We start from the raw sequence: 21,500 nt of genomic DNA on the forward strand, positions 1-21,500 counted from the left end.
TAGGTTAGGTTAGGATAGGTTAGGGTTAGGGTTAGGGTTAGGTTAGGGTTGGGTTAGGTTAGTGTTAGGGTTAGGGTTAGGTTTAGGGTTAGGGTTAGGGTTAGTTTAGGTAAGGGTTAGGTTAGGAGGGTTAGGTTAGGGTTAGGGTTAGGTTAGGGTTAGGAGGGTTAGGGTTAGGCTAGGGTTAGGTTAGGGTTAGGTTAGGTTAGGGTTAGGTTAGGGTTAGGGTTAGGAGGGTTAGGTTTAGGTTAGGGTTAGGTTAGGGTTAGGGTTACGATTAGGGTTTAGGGTTAGGGTTAGTGTTAGTTTTGGTGAGGGTTAGGTTAGGTTTAGGGTTAGGGTTAGGCTTAGGGTTAGGTTAGGGTTAGGGTTAGGAGGGTTAGGTTAGGGTTAGGGTTAGGGTTAGTTTAGGTTAGGGTTAGTTTAGGTTAGGGTTAGGAGGGTTAGGGTTAGGTTAGAGTTAGGGTTGGGTTAGGTTAGGTTAGGTTAGGGTTAGGGTTAGGTTAGGGTTAGGAGGGTTAGGGTTAGGTTAGAGTTAGGGTTAGGTTAGGGTTAGGTTATGGTTAGGGGTTAGGGTTAGGTTAGGTTAGGTTAGGTTAGGGTTAGGTTAGGGTTAGGGTTAGGAGGGTTAGGGTTAGGTTAGGGTTAGGAGGGTTAGGGTTTAGGAATAGGGTTAGGTTAGGGTTAGGTTAGGGTTAGGGTTAGGGTTGGGTTAGGGTTAGGTTTAGGGTTAGGGTTAGGTTAGGGTTAGGGTTGGCCGCAATAAATTGAATCATTTTAAGTGTGGCTTGGGGACACTGTAGATCACCAGCTTGGTTATTTTATTTGTCTTAAGCAATAATCTCATTTAATATGTATTGATATTGGAGTAAGGATTTAAAACTGGCTTGTAAGAATACGATGGCTCTGGTTATTGGGTTTTTTTGCACTAGTGAGGTATTTCCATTACAAAATATTTCCTTTGTTACCATATTTTATGCCATAATAGTAACTAAAGTTACTGTTACTAAAATAAAACTGTGGCGACTTTGTATTTGACACCATTATCATCGAAACTGAAATGACAAAGATTCCGAAAGCTTCTTACACCATTTGAAGGAGGTCCCATATTAATGGGAAAGTTAACCAAAAATGAAACTATTGTCATCATTTACTCATCCTCATGTTGTTCCAAACCTGGATTACTTTCTTCTGTGAAACACAGATGATTGACTGACAGTCATAGTCACCCTTCACTTTCATTGTATAAAAAAAATGCAATGAAAGTAAATGGTATCTGAGACTATTCTGCCTAACATCTTTTTCACAGAAGAAAAAAGTCATGGGATTTGGAACAACATGAGGTTGAGTAAATAATTTTAAGTTATTGATTTAATCTATTATGGTTTTCCGTAGTAACAAGAACTGTGGTAACTATAGTATTTTGGCGGGAACCATGGTTACCGTGGTCATTTTGGGAAGGGTTTTTTTCAAGAGCAGGACCGTAGATGCAACAGTCAGTCAAACACCCTCAATGAGGCCGTCACGCTTTCACGCCTCTTCTCTAATTTCAACCACATCTGGGTCCTCCTCCACACACACACACACACACACACACACACACACACACACACACACACACACACATGTTGTGTTTCCATGTTTTATGGGGACTTTCCATAGACATAATGGTTTTTATACTGTACAAACTTTATATTCTATCCCCTAAACCTAACCCTACCCCTAAACCTAAACCTCACAGAAAACTTTCTGCATTTTTACATTTTCAAAAAACATAATTTAGTATGATTTATAAGCTGTTTTCCTCATGGGGACCGACAAAATGTCCCCACAAGGTCAAAAATTTCGGGTTTTACTATCCTTATGGGGACATTTGGTCCCCACAAAGTGATAAATACACGCACACACACACACACACACACACACACACACACACACACACACACACACACACACATAGGTGCAGCTATCATTATGAGGACTCTCCATGGACATAATGATTTTTATTCTGTATGAACTATAGATTCTATCCCCTAACCCTCACAGATACCTTTTTGCATTTTTACATTTTTAAAACAACATTGTTGGCTGTGCCCCACAAGGTAGGTGATCTCAGGTTCTCAGGTTTTACTATCCTTGTGTGGACATTTGGTCCCCATATTGTAGCGTACACACACACACACACACACACACACACACACACACACACACACACACACACACACATGTTAAAAACCCATTAACGTTGACAAAATGACACAAATTGAAATGCAACATTGAAACAAATAAATTACTTCTGGGAAAGTGTTATCCAAGATGTGCATAATGCAAAATACATTTTGACAGCTCTATGTTCTCCCTCCTTTCCTTTCAAATGCGTGTTGTGAAGCACGTGTACTGAAGTCATACTTGAAGCAATAGACATCACATTAATGCCATCTAGTGGTTGAAGAATACGAAGAACTGTTGAGCGCCTTTCAGCTTGTGTCTGCCGTCAACTGTAATAGAAACAGAAATCACCATTATAAAGCCTTTAGCGTTTAGAGAGCAATGTAAAAATCATGAAGCTAAGCATTTTGTTAATGTGTCCTACACTAAAAAAACAGATTTGTATTTCAGTGTATTTTTACAACAAGGTTGTATTTGTTAACATTAGTTAACTAAATGAGTTTATAGTACATGAACTAACAATGAAGAATACTTTCCAAGCACTTTTTAATCTTGGTTGATGTAATTTTTACCATATGTTTTAACATAGAAAAACAAATTACAAATGATATGTTAACATTAGTTAATGAATTATAACTAACATGAATTGACAATGAACAATTATTTTGTATCTATAAATTAACATTAACCAAGATTAATAAATGCTTTAAATGATCCCTCATGCACTTACAGTATGTTAACAAACAGAAAGTTTTTGTAAGGTTTACATATTTAAATTATAACAAATTTCCATCAAAATGAATTGAGGATTCTTTAACAAAATGTACGTATGAATCAAACATAATGTGAAGTATTTAATAAAACTTTAATTCAATTAAATGTAATTAATTTGGCATACAACTGAATAGTGTAAATCTTAGAGTGTGTTTAGTTACAGTCATTGTGTTTGCTCACTAATTTCATTTAAATGTGTTGGGGATTTGCTTGTCCTTAAGTGGTGCTTTTATTTGAATGAACATTACATTTATATAGTGCTTTTCTGACACTACACTCAAAGTGCTAGGGGCACTCCCCTCAACCACAACCAGTGTACAGCATCCACCTGGATGATGCTACGGCAGCCATTGTGCACCAGAACGCTCACCACACACCATCTAGAGAGTGGAGTGATAGAGCCAATTCATGAAAGGGGATTATTAGGAGGCCATGATTGAGAAGGGCCAATGGGGGGGAATTTGGCCAGGCCACTTCTCGTAAAGAGTAGGGGTGTAACCCCAGTGTCCTGGCAAATTCCATGAGTTTTAATGACCACAGAGAGTCAGGACCTCAGTTTAACATCTCATCTCAGCTGTAATCTAAAAAAGTCTTATGAGACAAACACAAAATTAAAACTTCACTCTACTTGCAAATCAGGTACAGTGGATGTCCATTTGATGCGTCACGTCCATTTTTTCTTTAACAATTAAAAAGTGCTTTTGTTTATATTTTCCCTCTGTTCCTTTTACACTTGCACATTTGATATGTGTATATATATATATATATATATATATATATATATATATATATATATATATATATATATATATATATATATATATATATATACAATACATACACACACACCCACAGTATGTTTCAACATTCACTTTCTCAGCCATGCATCTGCCATTTAATATATTTAGTACTTTGTAATTTTTAATCTCTTAGCAACAATTTACAGCTATCAGTTTTCTTAAATATGTATGCCAATATACATATTACCACTGGACATAAAGTTTGGACAATGTGCATTTATTTAAGCTCAGTCCTTACTTCATACTTATTTTAATTAATGTCAGACCGTTCCGTAGTACTAACTTTCTATTATTCAAGCCTTGTTCTTTATGTCTTTGTCTTCATTTGTCTAACATCTTTAAGTTCTATAGAAAGATTATTGTTCTTTGTGACTTTTTTAGCTGTAAAACTTCACAAAGTCTGTGACTATTGTGCAACACAGTGAAACAACAGATATATATTTTAAATTTAATGAGCAATTTGTATCTCACACAATATAGGATACTAAAACTATAAGGGGAGGTCATAAATAAATACAAATTATATATATATATACATATATATATTCTATACAAGTAAAATAAAATATTTAGATTATAATTATTTAGAAATATTTAGTCTTCACATTAAAATAATTTCTTCATCAGAAATGGAAACAATTGCTTTAATTTTACAAAACATTTTGAATTAACTTGTAATTCTGATATTTACCATTTGCTCTTAGCTCACTCTCAATTTAAATAAACAAAAAACATCACAAACTACATGCATTTCCTCAAAGTGTTTCCTAGCTATGGAAGTCTGCCAAGGACAAATGTTTAAATGTCACAGTGCACCAATAACAATGATAAATTAACACTTAACATTTTTTAACCATGTAACAGTTTAAAATCAATATAAATCATTTATGGAGTGACTCAGTTAATATTTAATAAAGGGTTATATATTTGCAATTTTCTAAGCAAACGTTTTCCACTCATGCCATTAATGGACTAAATAATTTGGTTAAACAGACCACATATTTTATTACAGACAGACATTATAACAAAATAAACACTTGCAAGCTCTGTATCACAGAACATGGAAATGTTGTGGGGGGATTATTATTTTTATTTTTTTTGATAAACCCAAAAGCTGCTTGACTATACAAATCACAAGCCTAAACAGTTCCAACTGTGTTCAAACTTCACCGCTTTGACACCAAGAGGGGAGCATACACACGCTGTTCTGCATTTAACACAGTGCCCACAACTGAAGGAACAATATCTGTGTCTCAGTGATCTACGGGTCAAGAAATGCATAATGTTACATCATGCTGAACTCCTTAGGCAGGACCAGTTTATGTTGTCCTAACAGAGAGGAACTGATACATCTATGAAGATGTCTGACTGTCAGTGTTGCCTGCCTCTGACTGTGGCTGCTTCTCTGGAACAATTTTTATCAGTTTCTGTGTCTCTTTCCTGCTCTGCCAATATGTTGTTCAACTTCATGTTCAGTAAAGGGTCTGGGACTCTGTCGCCACCTGCTGGTAATCAGGAAACATAAATAAATGAAACTCATTATTATTATTGATCCCTTAACCATAACACTTAACATTAGATTGCTAAAGGTGGATTGTACCTGCAATTACTGTGATGAAAAATGTAAGATGTGTGAATGTCAAAAGGCTTGAAGTAATTGTTACTGTTTAGCAAAACAAATATTGTTGTATTTTAATACAAAACAACTTATTGTAAAATCAAGTTAAAAGAATCAAATCATTACAATGTAAAAATTAATAAAGGTTTTTGTATAATAAAAACTGTGCTCTCTAAAATGTTGCAGCTTGATTGTGTAATTTATTCTCTATTAACATGTTATATTGTGCCCACCCCCTTTTTCTTTTTTTATTATTGTGTACATAGTGTTTGGTTATTGAGCAGGCAAATGCTACCCAGCTGAACTCCAGAGATCCAAAGATGTCCACATGATACCGCTTCTCATTCTGTGTACATAAAATGTATGACCATATAAAACAAATGACCATTTAAATGTTAAAGGACTTAAGCAAAACTGGCAGAACCACAAAGCTTTGAGATATTGACTGAACTGAAGTGTCATTGGTAACTGTACTGTACTTGAACTGTACTTGAACTGTACTTCATTGGTAAGAACATCATTGAGGAGACATACATGGCTCTTCTTTCAGAAAAGAAAAAGGCTAGTCAGCATCAACATTTAAAATGAAATTAAGGACACCATGAAAGTTAGTTACATCACTAGCCATGAAACAATTTGCTACTTATGAGCCAATTGCAGATGGTATAAGTGGAGGGACATTCTCATACTCAAGTGCATTTTATTGGACAAAAGTCTGTGTAGCAAAATATATATCCTCAACTTTTTGGTCCATCTGTAAATCGTAAATATGCTAAAGGTTAAAGGGATAGTTCACCCCAAAATTAAACTCACCCCAAAATTTACTCACCCACATGCCTTCCCAGATTTAAATGACTTTCTTTCTTTTGCAGAACACAAAAAAAGATTTTCAAAAAAATTTCTCTGCACTGTTGGTCCAATAAATGCTACTGAATTGTGGCCAGAACTTTGAAGGTCCAAAAAGCACATGAAGGCAGCATAAAAGTAATCCATAAGACTCCAGTGGTTTAATTCATATCTTCTGAAGTGATGTGAAGTGGATTGGCTGAGAAACAAATCAATACTGAAATCCTGTAAATTCTCCTCCCTGCCCAGTAGGTGGCGATATGCAGAAAGAATGTGAATTGCCAAAAAAAAAAAAAAGAGAAGAAGAATTTGGAAGTGAAAGTGAAAGTGGAGAGTTATAGTAAAAAATAAATAAAAAGACTGGAGTCGTATGGATTCATTTTATGCTGCCTTTATGTGCTTTTTGGACCTTCAAATTTCTGGCCACCAATCACTTCAAATGAACTGACCTACAGAGCTGAGATATTCTTCTAAAAATCTTTGTTTGCAGTCTGCTGACAGAAAGTCATTGTGATACTGCTCAGAGTGCCATTCTCTCTCATGCTCAGTCTCTTCTTTGAAAAGATGATCAGTATCTGAACCTCGACACCTGAACACAAATGTCATAAGATTCCCTTTCAGACCTAGGAGAAATAACACAACTAAAGGTTCAACAATTTCAGGTAAGCCAATTTCAGCTTGACTTCAAACCACCTGAATGTGATAAGGGATTAAGCTCAGTACCTGTTTTTTTTATTCACAGAATGGAATTGCTGTAGCCAAAAGCTACAGAAGGGAGCAATACCCAGCTCCCACTAGAATACAGGGAGCACTGGGGTCAGATGGGAGATGGAACCCATCAGAGCCGAAAATGTTCAAATAAAAAACATGAGCAAGTTCTGTTATTGTCTCTATATACTGTGCATATTTTTCTGTTATTGGTTTTGTGCTTTGAAGAAACTTTAGGAACCTGAAATTGCAACAAAATTAAATAATTTATTTATTTTGTACCTATGGATAAAACAGGGCACCATGTTTCCTTCTTTGATGATATTGAGCCAGGTACTGCAGAGCCCAAAATGTTGTGGACCCTTTCCCCCCAGAGAAAGCAGAAAATATATAAAACCCCTTTAAAAACAATTTCCTCAAGGATTCTGGAAGTTTTAGGTCTATTATAATGTTCAACTATTCAGGTATCAGTTCAGACATTATCAGTGTCCTCAATTAAATGGCTTCCCCCGAGACAACATTTCAGAGTGACGTGTTTTACCGCCACCCCATGTGACTTGGGATCTTATTATACAGACAGCAAGAGATTCATGTTGAAAGGTGTTACAATTTTTCATTCTCTAGGGTTGAGGAATGTGGTTTGAGGTTTCCCATACCCTGAGTGTAATAGCTGACCACAGCCACAGTGAGCTGGAGCTCCTGAGGGTGGAGGTCTGGAGAAGAGCTGATGGAGTAGAGGCGTGGCCTCAGCAGAGGCAGCTGGATGAGGAGGAAAGCTGCAGAAAGTTCCAGAGAGGAAAACTCCTCCAGCATTTCAAGGAAGGTGGGTTTGTGGAGTGGTGTCGGCGTAGTGGGCTAAAGCACATAACTGGTAATCAGAAGGTTGCTGGTTTGATCCCCTTAAGGCACTTAAATCCAGGTTGCTCTGGGGGGATTGTTCCTGTAATAAGTGCACTTTGGATAAAAAGCATCTGCCAAATGCATAAATGTAAATGTAATGTAAGTCCTGGATAGAGATGTTTTTGTACGATTTAACATATAAACTTAATTAATAATAGTATACTTGTTATGCACAATGGAACTATAAAAAAAGATTATGGTCTGGGCACAATCCCATAGCATTTTTACTATTTGTAAAACATCTAACCTATACAATTTCTGGTTGGTTGTGTAATTTAGTTACAAACATTCTTCAGGATATTATTAAAAATAAACAATTATGATCTTTCGGAGAAGACTTTGTGATGTTGGTTTGTGACATCTAGAAGGTACGTAAGAGCTTGGGCGAGTGGACATGGTGGTATTCGGTCATCTATCTGCCACCTTTCACCATCTGCAGGATAGAATTACTAGGTATTATTATGCTATTAGGTGTAAGACTTCCATTATTCAAACTGTGTAAGACATGTAATAGCACCTCAAGAATGTTGTAGAGCTTGGCATCACAGAAGTCCCTCACTCCAATCTCAGTGCCCATGTACCATCCATTAATAGGACATGCTGTGAATTCAAGACCTCCAATCTTCAGCAACATGCTGGACACAGCAGACAATGCATACCATTGGAAGTTCAAATCCCTAAACCATTCATACCTGAACAAGTGCATAAAACCTCATCACTTCTGAAAGAGCGGTAAATATAATGTATTAGGATATAATGTATAATACATGCTTTGTCATGTCATCAAATGTAATATTTCAGTTCTAACCACTTAATATCGCTTGTCTTTACCCATTTATCTTATACAGATCAGTAACATGCCCAGGTCTGCATGATTGCACCATATTGGCTCCATCAACCAGCACTTCAGTAAATTCACACAGTACTTCAGAAAACTAATTAGGCCGCTTTGTAGAGTCAAGTGTTAGTATCAGACTGTTTTGAGAACATGACATTAGGCCTGACTGATTAAACTCATTTGTCATGTCTGGATCAAAGAATGAGGCAGGGACAGGTTCTCTTCAGTTCCAATAGCTTTTCCACTCTAGCTTGATCTTGAAGTGACATGAGGCACATGATTTTAAAGGTCCTTCTAAAGTGAGCTCTTAAAGGGGAAAATCCTTGAATAATGTTCTTTTCAAAAAGCAAGCCAATTTACAACAGAATCAAGTGGGATGCAAGTCATCTCAGATATCTGAGCACCTCATTCAAGAGCTCTGGTGGCCTAAACAACACTACACTCAAGATTACATATATGTAACTTGAATGAATGTATGACTTTGGGTCTTTGTGTGGCCAAGACCCATCTTGGTGCGTTCCCCCATGCGTGCATAGCTACAAATTCCAGTTCCTTTGTGGTGTGTTGGTATGATCCAGTAGCATCTATCTCCATAGCGACCTCCTCCACAAGAGTGATGTGCTCCTCATTTTCAGTGCCGAGTAATAGACACAATCAATCAAATACTCTTTTCACCCCAAATAAAGTAAATGTTCATTATCTTCTTTATTATCGCATTACAAGGAAGGGAAACACAATATAAGATCTCAAGATCTCTTTATGTATAAAGGTTCTTTAAGCTCTTGTATTACCCCACTATTCAGAAGTTTCCTTATTTATAGAATTCATGTGAGCAATAAAAATGCATCATCCCCCTTCTTTACATTTTTAAAGCACTTTCGATGCAATATCTAACTTTCTCACAGAAAAAGTGTTCGAGCAAAACTTAAATGAATCACTGATAGAAGTCAGGTACCTTAGTTTTCTCTTCCTTGAATCCTCTGGTCCTTGTATTTAATACAATCAACAACCAAATACTGATCTCCACACTTTTTATACCTATATAATGCCACTTTGTCTTGTATGTTGCCTGACGAGAAAAAAAAAATCACAACACACAAGATGCTTTCAAAGAAAGCATTTGCCAAGAAAAGTAAAAGTGGTATATGCAAATGAAGTTTAATTTAGTGCATGTGGAAGATTCAGAAGGATGGCACACAACACAATATAGCCCATCCTTTCCTGTATTGAAAAGTGAATAATACTGTACATTTAGACAACATTATATAAATGATGCAAAAAAAATAAAAAATATATGAAATTACATTCATTTGATGTGATGCTTTTACTCTTTATCAACAATAACTTTGGCATGTTTGTCATCTTGACTGACAGCAAATGTTGTATAATGATTCATAAAGCAATAAGTAGATTCCCGTACTCCACCCTTGTTCTTTCACTTTCATTATGCACAGCCGCATTAAAGAATTACAGCAATATTGTAACAATATATTGCAAAAGATTGTGTGAACGTGCTTGATTTGCCCATACAGCATGAACGTCATTGCCACTAAATATTACAACTTGCTATGTAGTGTTATGTGATGTTGTTCACCTCTATTTGTTTTTTTTGTTTTTTTCTTTGTTGAGAAATGGTAATGATGGCAGACTAACAATTACGGCCATTATATAGGGTTTTACAACTGAAAAGTGGAATTTGCAATTGCCGTTAAAAAACGCTTATTTGAAAATACATTTGTAGATTTAACTCAGACAATGTTGAAGGGGCCTGCTGTTGCGCAAACAACTCACTGTATCTAAAAAGCACACTTTATATATAACGCTAGCGAATAATGTTAATATGGTGAGAACAGTGCAATAACTTCAATTATTCGCTGTCAGAGACATAGGAATTCATTTTTACAAGCTATAAGGCTCTTTGAAGGTATTTCCTGACTGAGAAAGCAGTGTAGACAATATGCCTGAGGACACATATATTTTAAAACGTATGTTGACATTGACTTACAATACATTATCTGCAGTGAGTCATATATTAAGATGAATAATGAATAAGTAATTTCTGCTCTTCCTCATCCATAATCTGAGATTTCAGTTGGGTATTCATAAATCATATTCATAAATACATCACTGTTATATCAAGGAAGCAACATTTAAAACATAAAAATGAGCATTTTGCACTTATTTACAATGTTAATTGTAAGAGTTAATAACAGAGTATTTGACATACAGCATATACTTGAATATATTGATGTTCAATTGCTTTAGTTTGAGTCTAATTTGAGTCTTAATGCATACGCACATTGAGAAACCCTTGAAACAAGAAGCTTTTTTATTTTCATTTTTGAGTAATACATTTTAAGTTTTCAGAATTCAGATTCTCTACCAACCAGAGCATAATTGGAAGTGTTTAAAGGCATCAAAGATGTTTTTTGTACTTGTAAATGTCTTGATCTATATGACTTGTGTCTGGTTTCATTTAAGAGTCTCTTTCATCGGGGTCCTGTGCATGTATACCCTTTGACATCACTATCCCTCTGGTCAGTTTTCAGTTTGTTTCGTGCCTAAATTATTCCACTCATCCTTCACGGTAGTCACTTCTTTTTTGCATACTAGGAAGATAAAAATGAATAAATAATTAGAAGTCTTTCAAAACAGTGACTTGTCATAGCTTCTCTGGTGCCAAATGATCTTACTTTAATTAATATCCAGTCAGCATCAGATACTGCCCTTTGAATGATCATCTGTACCCTTTCGGGGTCGTCCTCATCTGCATGACTGTTGTAGCTCTGAAAGAAATAGCACAATTTCACACCAGGTGCGTCTACACAGATTATTTCAGCAGTTATATTCTTTACAATTAATAAAGTTGCTTCTAAAAGCACATGGACAGCTAATTTCAAAGCTGTTTACACTTCACGCGCTCCCCTTAGCTGTTGCGGGCCTGACAGCCGTCGTTACCTGTCGGATTGCATGTTGATAGTGTTTCTGCATCGCAGTTGACGGCAGGAGTTTACAGCAGCGCAGCAGATAGCGGTACAACTGAACAGGCGTGCGGACGAGCTCAGCGCCCGGCAGAGGAGGCATGAGGGACAAACGTCCTGCTGTCACTGCCACTTAAACCGTGACCTTTTTAATGTACGCAATGTCTAGTTAAAACAACAATATTGAGCATAACGGATCAGACACTAGGTTACGTATTTAGAGCTGTAGAGCCATAAAAAGACGTACACTTACACATACACTTTAGTCACATGCACATATTTTCAAACGTAAAGGTGAAGGAAACAGTGGAATTACTTCCTGCTGTCATCTTTTCATATTAAAAGTCCCAGTTACTTTCAAGTCTGGAATGAACAGAAAAATCCCTCACAGCAGTTTATTTTTTATTTTTTAAAAACTTGATTTACATACAGGATTCTATTGCACCTGCACATGTTAGATTGTGTTTTTTTTTTTTGTATATACACCGATCAGCCACAACATTAAAACCACCTGCCTAATATTGTGTAGGTCCCCTCGTGCCGGCAAAATAGCGCCAGACGGGCTGGTTTGAGTATTTCTGTAACTCTGCAACAATCCCTAGTGTGTACTCAGAATGGTCCCAAAAAAAATAAAAATAAAAACACACATCCAAGGAGCAGTTCGGTGGATGGAAATGCCTTGATGAAAGAGGTCAACAGAGTATACACTGGTTTGAACTGACAATGTCTATGGTAACTCAGATAACCACTCTGTACAATTGTGGTGAGAAGAATCTGGTTTTCCTGTACATTGCACATTCTCGCTCAGTGTACATACATACTGTTTAACTGGGTGACTCTCAATGCTTGTCAAAAACATGTTTAGGTCATATCTCACCTCAAATTCAACGGGGGAAAAAGATTATTGCATATAGAAAATTACGAAATTTTTTAGAATAAATAAAAGGGATACTGTCCACCAAAAAAAACAAAAATTCTGTCATCATTTACCCTCATGACATTCTTCCTTCCCTAGAACACAAAAGGACACATTTCAAACCCTATTTAACCCTTTAGGCTTTTTTTCCCACTAATTCGATAGTTGTATTGATGTTTTACAATAATTAGAAACAAATCATCATCGATGAAATTCAGAAAAACAAACAACTGTAGAAGCATTATCTGATAATTTAAGAGAATTGTGCTTTTTAAAAATAATGTTAAAATGCAAATAATCTTTATGCTCCTAAAATGGCCTTCAATTTCTTTATGAAAAACAGGTATGTACAAACTGATAAAATGTACATTGAATGCACTGTAAGTCAATTTGGATAAAAGCATCTGCCAAATGCACCAATGTAAATGTACAAATATAATTTCTTAATTTGTTATTTATCTCTCTACTAAGACAAGCAGCTCTTGACATGCTTTCATTTCAAAATGCAGAACTTACTAATGTGACAAATATATGATGTGGTGGTTATCTTTACTTTAAACAAATACATCTTACATAATTGATAAATAAAGCACATGATAAATAAAGCACATGGTAGTCAGTTCATTTTAGGGCAAGGGGAACTTGCAAGCAAATGTGACACCATTCAAAATAATGAAATCTCAGTGTCTTTTTAACTGTAAATGATTCATGAAATTGGAGCTGAAGGTTCCTCATTGATACTATTGCTTTGAGTCTTAACACAGAGTAACCCAACATACAGTAACCCTAGGACTCTTGACCTAGCACACACCATACACTCTGTGAAAAAAAGGTTTCTGGATGGATACTGTATATACAGTAGAACCTCATGGTTCTTTATTCAGCTCCAATGGAAAGTTCTGGCAAATATTCTTAGGTTAGAACCTATTTAGTTTTGACACAAACAGATTCTTTAGTCAATAAATAAATAAATAAATACATTCTTTAACTTTGGACTATTTAACTATTCAGTATGTTATGGCTATGATTATTTATCATTATAATGATAAAGTGCCTTTTGACTATTTAACTATTTACTTCACATAAATCCTGACATATAACCTCTGTTATGTGTTTTGAGTTAGGTGGATGGTTTTAACTATTTCTCTCATTTTACTGGAATATTTTAATTCAATCTATTTATCTAAGCTTGTTTTAGTCCATTCTATTTGAATCAATTTGTATACTTAAGTTGAATCAACAAGCACATTTGCCAACTCAACATATGTTGAATCAACTAAAATCAGTGTCCGTTAACTCTGAATCAAAATGTAAATGACTTTGAATCAAAACAATATCACCTTAAATTTGTCCCATCTAGCTAAACAACTTTGTCTAAACAAAATATTTAATATTGAACAATGTTATTTTTATGTTATTTCAATAAAACAGGTATAGTCTACATTGCTGAAATCAAACCGTTTTTCTATTGTTTGACCTGTTGTCTCAACAAGACATCTTTGGTTAAAATGTTCATATTTTTATGACAATGTAACTGAAGTCAAAGCAAAGATAACACAACTAAGTTACGTTGAGTCAACAAAACTTTTTAACAATGGAAAATGTAACTTTTTCAGAGCAACAAGTTTCCATAAAATGTTTAAGTTAAATTAACTTGTCCTGGCTTACAGTGTATTTTTGTCCTGTGAACCTCAACTCAAATGAGAGGGGCTGAAGACCAGTTGTACTCACTGTTAGTACATGGAGTCAGTGCAGTGTCAAGATGGCGGCCTACAATCCTCTCATTTCACCTGGAGACTCCAGTGAAAGCTTCCATTGTTTAAGAAGGAAAAACCCCAACAGCAAAGTCATTCTTGATGTGTGCACACAATGCGTACATGCACACATGAAGAATTCCCCATGCATCAGCATTTAGTGCTTTGATGTTCCATCTACAGGTTTTTCTTTTCACTTTTACTCCCACTTGGTCAGATATTCAAGAAACATTCCAAATTTGATTGAGACACAAACAGCATTTACTGTGGCATCTTTAACATTAACCTACAAAATGATATCTGTCTGTTAGTTTTGGCCTACGTATGCATTGCTCCTAAAATATGTCTGGTTTTTCAAAATGTCCTTGGTAAAAGGATATCTGACATTATTGTCATTAAGGAATAGTAAAAAAAAAAACAATCTGTCATTATTTACTCATCTTGTTTCTAACCCATTTACAGATATGTTTCTGTGAAACACAAAAGTTGCATTTTCGGAAGAATTTTCATTCAGCTCTAGCCATACAACAATTCATAGAGACCACGTCTGTCAAACTTCAACAAACAAAACAACATAAAAGTAGTCCATGTGACTTGAGCAAATCTTCTGAAGCCATATTGTGAGGAACAGGCTGCTTTGGCTGAGGTTTTATTAAGTGAACAACTTAGATTTGTATTTGTTCCACACACAAACCTGTCATATGACTTAAGAAGACTTGGAATACAGCATCAGCCACACAAACTACTTTAATAGTGCTCTTTGGTGACATGCTAATTCATATTGTGCCTAATAAAATAACCCACCTGTATCATGATCTTACATCATCTCACTTGTTTGAGAATAAAGTTAAACATCATATAAAGAAACATTGTTTTTGCTCAGTCACATCTCGATTAGATCTCCATGCTCATGTTTAATTGCAGCAACATCAGTATAAAAGCAATCTAGAAAACTCCAGTGGTTAAATCCATATCTTCAAAAGAAATATGATAATTTGGGTGAGAAACAGATAAATATTTAGCCCCCAACACACATCTGAAAGTGAAAATGGAGATTTATAGTTAAAGGATTTAAATATTGATCTGTTTCTCATATATCATATCACTATCACTGAAGTCTTATGGATTACTTTTGTGCTGCTTTTTGGACCTCAGATTTTTTTTTTTAAATCTTTGTTTGTGTTCTGCAGAAGAAAGAAAGTCATACGCATTTGGGATAGCATGAGGGTGAGTAAATGATGAGAGAATTTTCATTTTTGAGTGAACTGTGCTTTTAAGTAACCCTTCAGGGGGTTCTTACATTTTTCTTACCATATTTTTATCTATCATTTAATGTTGTTTTCTTGGAAATATTGTTTTTAGATGCAGTACAGAATAAATAAATGTACACATGGCTGAATTTGTGAGTAAAATAAGGACAGAAACAGCAATGTTTTTTAAATGTCAACATTTAATGAGCTTCACCACTATACTTCAAATCTACACTCTGAAACAAGACCGGTGATTTTTCAAACACAGAACACATCCACAGAGTCCTTTCCAGTCCCTAAGAATCACCTCCTTTGCTTTCAGATCATCAAATGCAAACTTTATATTATAGTCATATATGTCGTAAAATTTATTCAAATACCATTAACTCCGAGTATAAACTTCAAACTTCTTATAAAAACTCGACAGCTAAGCTAGTACCTTTCCGGTTTGGCCCGATCGAGCTTGCTCTCTTTGAATCCGCACATTATCTTAGGTACGCTCGCTTCTTGTGTTCTAGCATTGCCACGTAATTGTACTTTTCTGTCGTCCAACATTTCTATGTGAAGTATACTATGTTAATTATTGTGACTTGACTTGTCACGAAGGACAAATATGCTTTGTGATCTAACAGTCAGAAAACACTGGGGTGAAAACATGGTAGTTTATACAAGGACATGATGATGGAAATCACCTCCAACCAATCGCAATTGTAATGACTTTGATTTCTTTATACAGGGTTTGATAGGAATATAAAAGTTGGAAGTGACATTCAAGTTTTAAATCTCCACATAAAAATAAAAGCGTGGAGGTAAACAACCAAGTCATTGAGCTCAAGAGGTAGAGACCAACAAAGTGAATCCATTATATACATATAGACAAACAGTTCAGTGTTTCTTTAAAGGAAATTAATAATTAATTATATTAATAATAAAAAAAAAACTACTTCTATACTCATATCCACAGCTCTGCAGCACACAAGACACAATTAACATAATTGGTTGTGTTTTTTGTTTGTTTTTGTTTGTTGATTTGGAGTATTTTTTTGTCTAGACTCTCTATTGCAGTGGGGAAATAGAAGAAAACGGATAGAGAAAAAAATCTGTACAATTATATGCAAGTCTCAAAAAATAAAATACAATTTCACAGCCCTAAAAAAATGTGCAGGCTAATTCAACTATACAGCAGTATTACATTGTTTTGTGTGTGTGTGTGTGTGGTTGGCGATTTCTTGTACAATAATTTATTTTGTAGATTTTGAATTTCTGTTGAAATCTACCTGCTACTCACTTATTTAATACCATACTCAAGTGGATTATGGGAAAGCATGCCATAGCACATTGAGGAAGAAATAAAAATAATTATCTAAAAATATATTAAATATTTTCATTTCGATTTTTTAAGTTTGAGTGATGAAAGTAAATAAATGCATGTTACAGTGAAACTACTCCAATTGCTTTCAAGACCCACAACATATACTATCGTTCCTTTTCAGATTCACAATCTGCATTAGCTCTTCAACAGAAAAGGGCTTTGGGGGTCAAAGAAGAAGACACTGAACTGACAAAAACAGGATCACTATTGTGATGCCACAGTCAGTTAAAAACATGCACAGGGTCCATACATGCATTCAAACAATGGTGTTCTACACTTGTCTTAAAGGGATAGTTCACCCAAAAATGAAAATTCAGTCATCATTTACTCATCCTCAAATCCTGAATGACTTTCTTCCGCCCCCTAATAATAGTAGGTTTGACAAAACATGAGGGTGATCAAATGACAGAATTATTATTTTTGGGTAAACTATCCCATTAAGAGACAAGGTTTGGTAATGTACCATTGTTATTATGGAATGATTTATCTAAATTTCCTTGAGTAATCTTTGCTCTATTTAGTCTTTGTTTTACTTATAATTTGGTTCAATTCTCTGCATGCTGTATGTTCTGGGTACTACTGCAGGGATATTGGGTACAGGTCAAAGGTCATCAAACAAACATACTGACGTTCCCATATGTATTACATGTCGTTACACACTATTCCTTTATTCAGTCTCAGTAGGAGACAAACACTTTCAAGACTTATCGACATGCTCTTTGCCTATACAGTAGGCTGGACATGAAGATGGACTTAAATGGATAAACCCTTTTTAAGCAGACAGCAAGTTGTGCATTTCACCTCAGGCCAATCTCATGCTTTGGATCCTTGACGCTTTTAAATTGCTGTGCCGTTCGGTTACCCCAAAAGACTAAATACTGACACAACATGTCTACGTTCAGGAGTACTACAAAACGCCTGCTTATCAGTATCTCTGCAAAGTGTTGCACTAAGGAATACTGACTTTTACTGACAAAAAGTTATCTTATGAGAGCGAAAGTGAGACAGAAAGCGAGATACAAACAAACAAAGATATATGGATAGACAAAGGAAACACATAGACGAAAGTGAAAATGGAAGGAAATCATAAAATCAACATTCACACTTCTGTTAAAGGAAATAAATGCGATGAGCTCACTCTAGCCGAACGAGTGGTCACAGTTCTTAGTAAGGTGCTAGCGTGAGAGAAAAAGAGAGAAGCAGAGAAAGTTGCCTTCTTTTCCATTCTACATGAAGCACTGCACGCGGCTTCCTCTTTCCATTAATAAATAAAGCATGCCTACTCGCGCACACACTTAGAAGTGATGCGTTTTCCTTCAGAAATGCCGTGCAGAGGATGCCGCCCTGGTGTTTAAAATACATTCAAGTCCACAGGGGTCGACTTCGTCTGCTTAGGGTATGGGTTTGTAAGTGTGCATCTTAACAAACCTTCAGTATACAACTACAGAGCAGTGGGTATGCTTCTATTGTACGGACAAACCACCCCGAGATCACCCTCACCCTTCCCGTGTCCCGTTTTGAATTCGATCAGCAGTGGTTGCTTTGATAAAACTCAATTTTCTAAGTCTTACAGTACACACACACACATCAGCGACATGGCTAGTCCTAGACTCCAGTGAAATGCTACGCAGGTTTGGGGAGGCCTGTGGGTCAGTAGTCCAGGGGGTGTGGGCGCGGGACAGGCTGCAGGAGAGGTGTCCACTACCACTCTTATATTCGACATCATCTTTATGGCAATACTCAGCTACTCCCAAACCAGAGGAGATGGAGGCATCTCAGAGGGCTGAGCTACTGTCGAGCTGTGGAGAGAGAGAAAGAGAGGACTGTTATGTCTTGCTTTAAGGATAGGCAGATGTCTCCATCTAGTGTTGAGGTGTTGCGACTAAGCAGTAAAATGCAGGATCAACTACTGTAGTGATTGTATGATTGTTTTAGTTAACATTAGGTATACCACAATACCAAAAGTTTAAGTAGCTGATAAAATACTAGCGTAATAAGACAATTATCAATACAAGTCTGCCTAAATATTAACAGATTCATTTTAAACATCAAACAAGTAGGGCTGCACGATTATGACCAAAATAATATAGATGATTTCCCTTGATACTTTAATTACGATTAATTTCGACCAACAGAATTTACATCAAATACTCATTTTGTATGGGAAATCTGTATGTTGTATTCTTTATGTAGGCTACACATCCAAAATAAGCTGAGAACAGTTCCTAAATTACTTTATTGCTGTTTTTATACATCAGAAAATCAAGACAGTGCCTAAACAGTCAACATCACTTCGGCATTCTGAGCAACATGAACAGCAAATGTTTACACAGAGTAATGGACATGTCTATGATTGGTTAATGATCCACTGCTGCAAAAAGCACGTTGCAAATAGATTTTTTTGCACAACGGGAGTATACTTCAAAGTAATGCTGTAACTGACACTTTGTATTATTAATTCATTGTGGCAGCTATAAATGTAATCTCAATTATTCATGATTATTAATTGTGCACAAAATTTACCTTTTAAGTAAAATGACATAATACAGTATATTATCGCTTGATTTTAGAGCATTTATATAGAATAGACTATACAGTATATGGCACTTTCAAACAAAATGAAATATCTGTCAGTATAGCAGGAAAAAAATATACTGTACATAAAATAATTCTAATTTAAATTGTAAAATCATAGCAGTATTTGTTGCACTAATTTAATTTACCTTGATACATTTTTATTTTATTTTGTGTACAGCCAAGATGATTTTTATTAATATGTTACAGTATATAGAATTTTGGTGGTGGGAAATTTGTTTAATTGTCATAAAAATAATTTCACAATGCAAAATAATCTGACGATTTTACAGGTAATTTTTGCATTCCTTAGCAAAAGTTTGTGTTCCCTCAACAATAAATTTTGCATTCCCTTGCAATAAATTTACGATGATGTTACTACAGTTACCATATTTCAACCATGCTATTCATTGTGAAACCATATAGTGATAATACAGAAAAACTCACCAGTTTTGTGGTTATGGTTTTATTATTGTAGACTATTATAGTAATATTGTAGTAACCACCTCTGTTGTAGGCTAACCATGTTTTGTTTTTTGGTGAAACCATGGTTTTACTATAGTACTATTGTAGTAACTATGTAAGTAACTAGTAACTAAGTGAATTAAGTAACCATGTTTATGTTTTGTTTGTTTTTTTTGGTGTTGGCAAAAATAGAAGTATACTTTATCCATATAATAACCATGGTTTTATTATAGATTAACCATGGTAATTCTTGTGGTTACTATGGTTTTACTACAAATACCCACAAATAATAATAACCACAAAATTATTATTTTCATTATTATTACTATGATTTACTATGAATGTCAAGGTTAAAATATGGTTACAATAGTAACACCGTGGTAATTTTATTACGAGGGAATTCTAATGGACTTTATAAATTTCCTATAACAGGCTTAGTTTTTCTTTTGGTTTTTGGAGTGAAATGTAACATTTGACATTTGACAAGCAAGAGTTGCTTGCACGTCTTATGAGATTCACCCATAAATGAGAATAGTACACAAAGTGAATGGCACCCTCACCTGATAAAGCTTTTGAAGGCAGCAGACTGGGGGTTGATACAGAGCGGTACCCGATTCCCCTTCTGCTGCTCCAGGATGAACTGGTGAATGATCTCTGTGCAAAGAACAACAGGATGGGTGTTGAGAAATAAGAAATCATTATAAGTTAATACGTTTAGATGTTCATGTAATCTTGATGAGGGATTCACTGTAGGTAAACAGGTTTTGTTTGCAAATCGCTAAGGAGGGGATCTTGAAACTTAAGTTTAAAAATCCCCTTCTTGAACAACAAGGTGTTGTGACATTTTTTCAAATGGTAAAATAATGCATCCTAATCAAATTTGGATAGACAAATATGAGTAAGCCATTTGTAGGTTGCTTTCCCTGAAAAAAAATAAACAGTGTGGGACTATCAGAACATTGCTTCTTCTGTTTAAGCATCTTCACCCGCTTGAAACAGCAAAATTAATTGAACCAATGGACTGAGTCTTTTGAACTAGCTTGGGCAACGTAGACTTTCCTCATGTGTCGATGCAAGAGGGGTTCCCCTCACGTTCCAAACACGGCTGCCTACCCTAAAGCTCTTTAAGTCTCCAGGTGGTCGGTTCCATCCGCACTGACTAATCCATCCGTGGAAACACGTCACACACACAGGATAGAGGAAGAGGAGGGTGAAGGGCATGGTTATTTTCAGCCCACAGCACAGTAAGCCTGCTTTTAGTGACAGACTCTCACTAATACCCACTGACAATTGAAGTCGAGCGCAGAACCAGGGGCCCCAAATGAAGGATGAAAACAAGGGACCAAAACAACAGAAGCAGCAGGGGAATGGGAGAAGGAGGGGACTGGCAAGGCTTCTGATTAACACGCAGTGGCATGACGAATCCATGCTCTTAAATAGGTCCAATTCAATTAAGACCTTCGTCTCTCTTAAAGAGACAGTTCACTCAAAAATATAAATTCTGTAATTTTTAATCACCCTCATGTTATTTCAAA

The 21,500-nt window shown here is 35.7% G+C and overlaps 2 protein-coding genes and 1 pseudogene across 4 annotated transcripts in view; all 3 read right to left on the reverse strand.

Moving 5' to 3' along the window:
* Nucleotides 1–6,677: 6,677 nt before the first annotated feature.
* LOC127629495 (nitric oxide synthase, inducible-like) lies at nucleotides 6,678–8,449 on the reverse strand (annotated as a pseudogene).
* A 2,515-nt stretch (nucleotides 8,450–10,964) lies between these two features.
* lyrm9 (LYR motif containing 9) lies at nucleotides 10,965–11,968 on the reverse strand. Of its 3 annotated transcripts, none has more exons than XM_052107495.1 (4): nucleotides 11,888–11,968; nucleotides 11,612–11,799; nucleotides 11,347–11,439; nucleotides 10,965–11,262 (listed from the first exon to the last, which is right to left on the reverse strand). In XM_052107495.1, the coding sequence occupies exons 2-4, from the start codon at nucleotides 11,735–11,737 to the stop codon at nucleotides 11,245–11,247; spliced, it is 237 nt and encodes a 78-aa protein (XP_051963455.1). In that variant the 5' UTR covers nucleotides 11,738–11,799; nucleotides 11,888–11,968; the 3' UTR covers nucleotides 10,965–11,244. The 3 variants fall into 3 exon arrangements, with proteins under 3 accessions (XP_051963455.1, XP_051963456.1, XP_051963457.1); XM_052107496.1 differs by having other exon boundaries at nucleotides 11,612–11,779; nucleotides 11,888–11,941; XM_052107497.1 differs by having other exon boundaries at nucleotides 11,894–11,912.
* A 4,789-nt stretch (nucleotides 11,969–16,757) lies between these two features.
* Nucleotides 16,758–21,500, reverse strand: part of LOC127629944 (serine/threonine-protein kinase NLK-like) — an 85,217-nt gene continuing 80,474 nt past the window's right edge. The window contains exons 10-11 of the mRNA XM_052107266.1: nucleotides 20,526–20,619; nucleotides 16,758–18,725 (exon numbers count right to left, since the gene is read on the reverse strand). Of these exons, the coding sequence (XP_051963226.1) occupies nucleotides 18,671–18,725; nucleotides 20,526–20,619 (149 nt within the window). The 3' untranslated portion in view covers nucleotides 16,758–18,670. The remainder of the gene's footprint in view (nucleotides 18,726–20,525; nucleotides 20,620–21,500) is intronic.

This window comes from Xyrauchen texanus, chromosome 36, assembly GCF_025860055.1.
Source record: "Xyrauchen texanus isolate HMW12.3.18 chromosome 36, RBS_HiC_50CHRs, whole genome shotgun sequence".
NCBI classification, from domain to species: domain Eukaryota; kingdom Metazoa; phylum Chordata; class Actinopteri; order Cypriniformes; family Catostomidae; genus Xyrauchen; species Xyrauchen texanus.

Excerpts from the sequence above, each read along its gene's own strand:
- lyrm9 (XM_052107495.1), bottom strand. The coding sequence starts at position 11,737 with ATGCCTCCTCTGCCGGGCGCTGAGCTCGTCCGCACGCCTGTTCAGTTG. Across the intron at positions 11,440-11,611 it reads ATCAACATGCAATCCGACAG|AGCTACAACAGTCATGCAGA; the intron begins GTAACGACGGCT and ends TATTTCTTTCAG.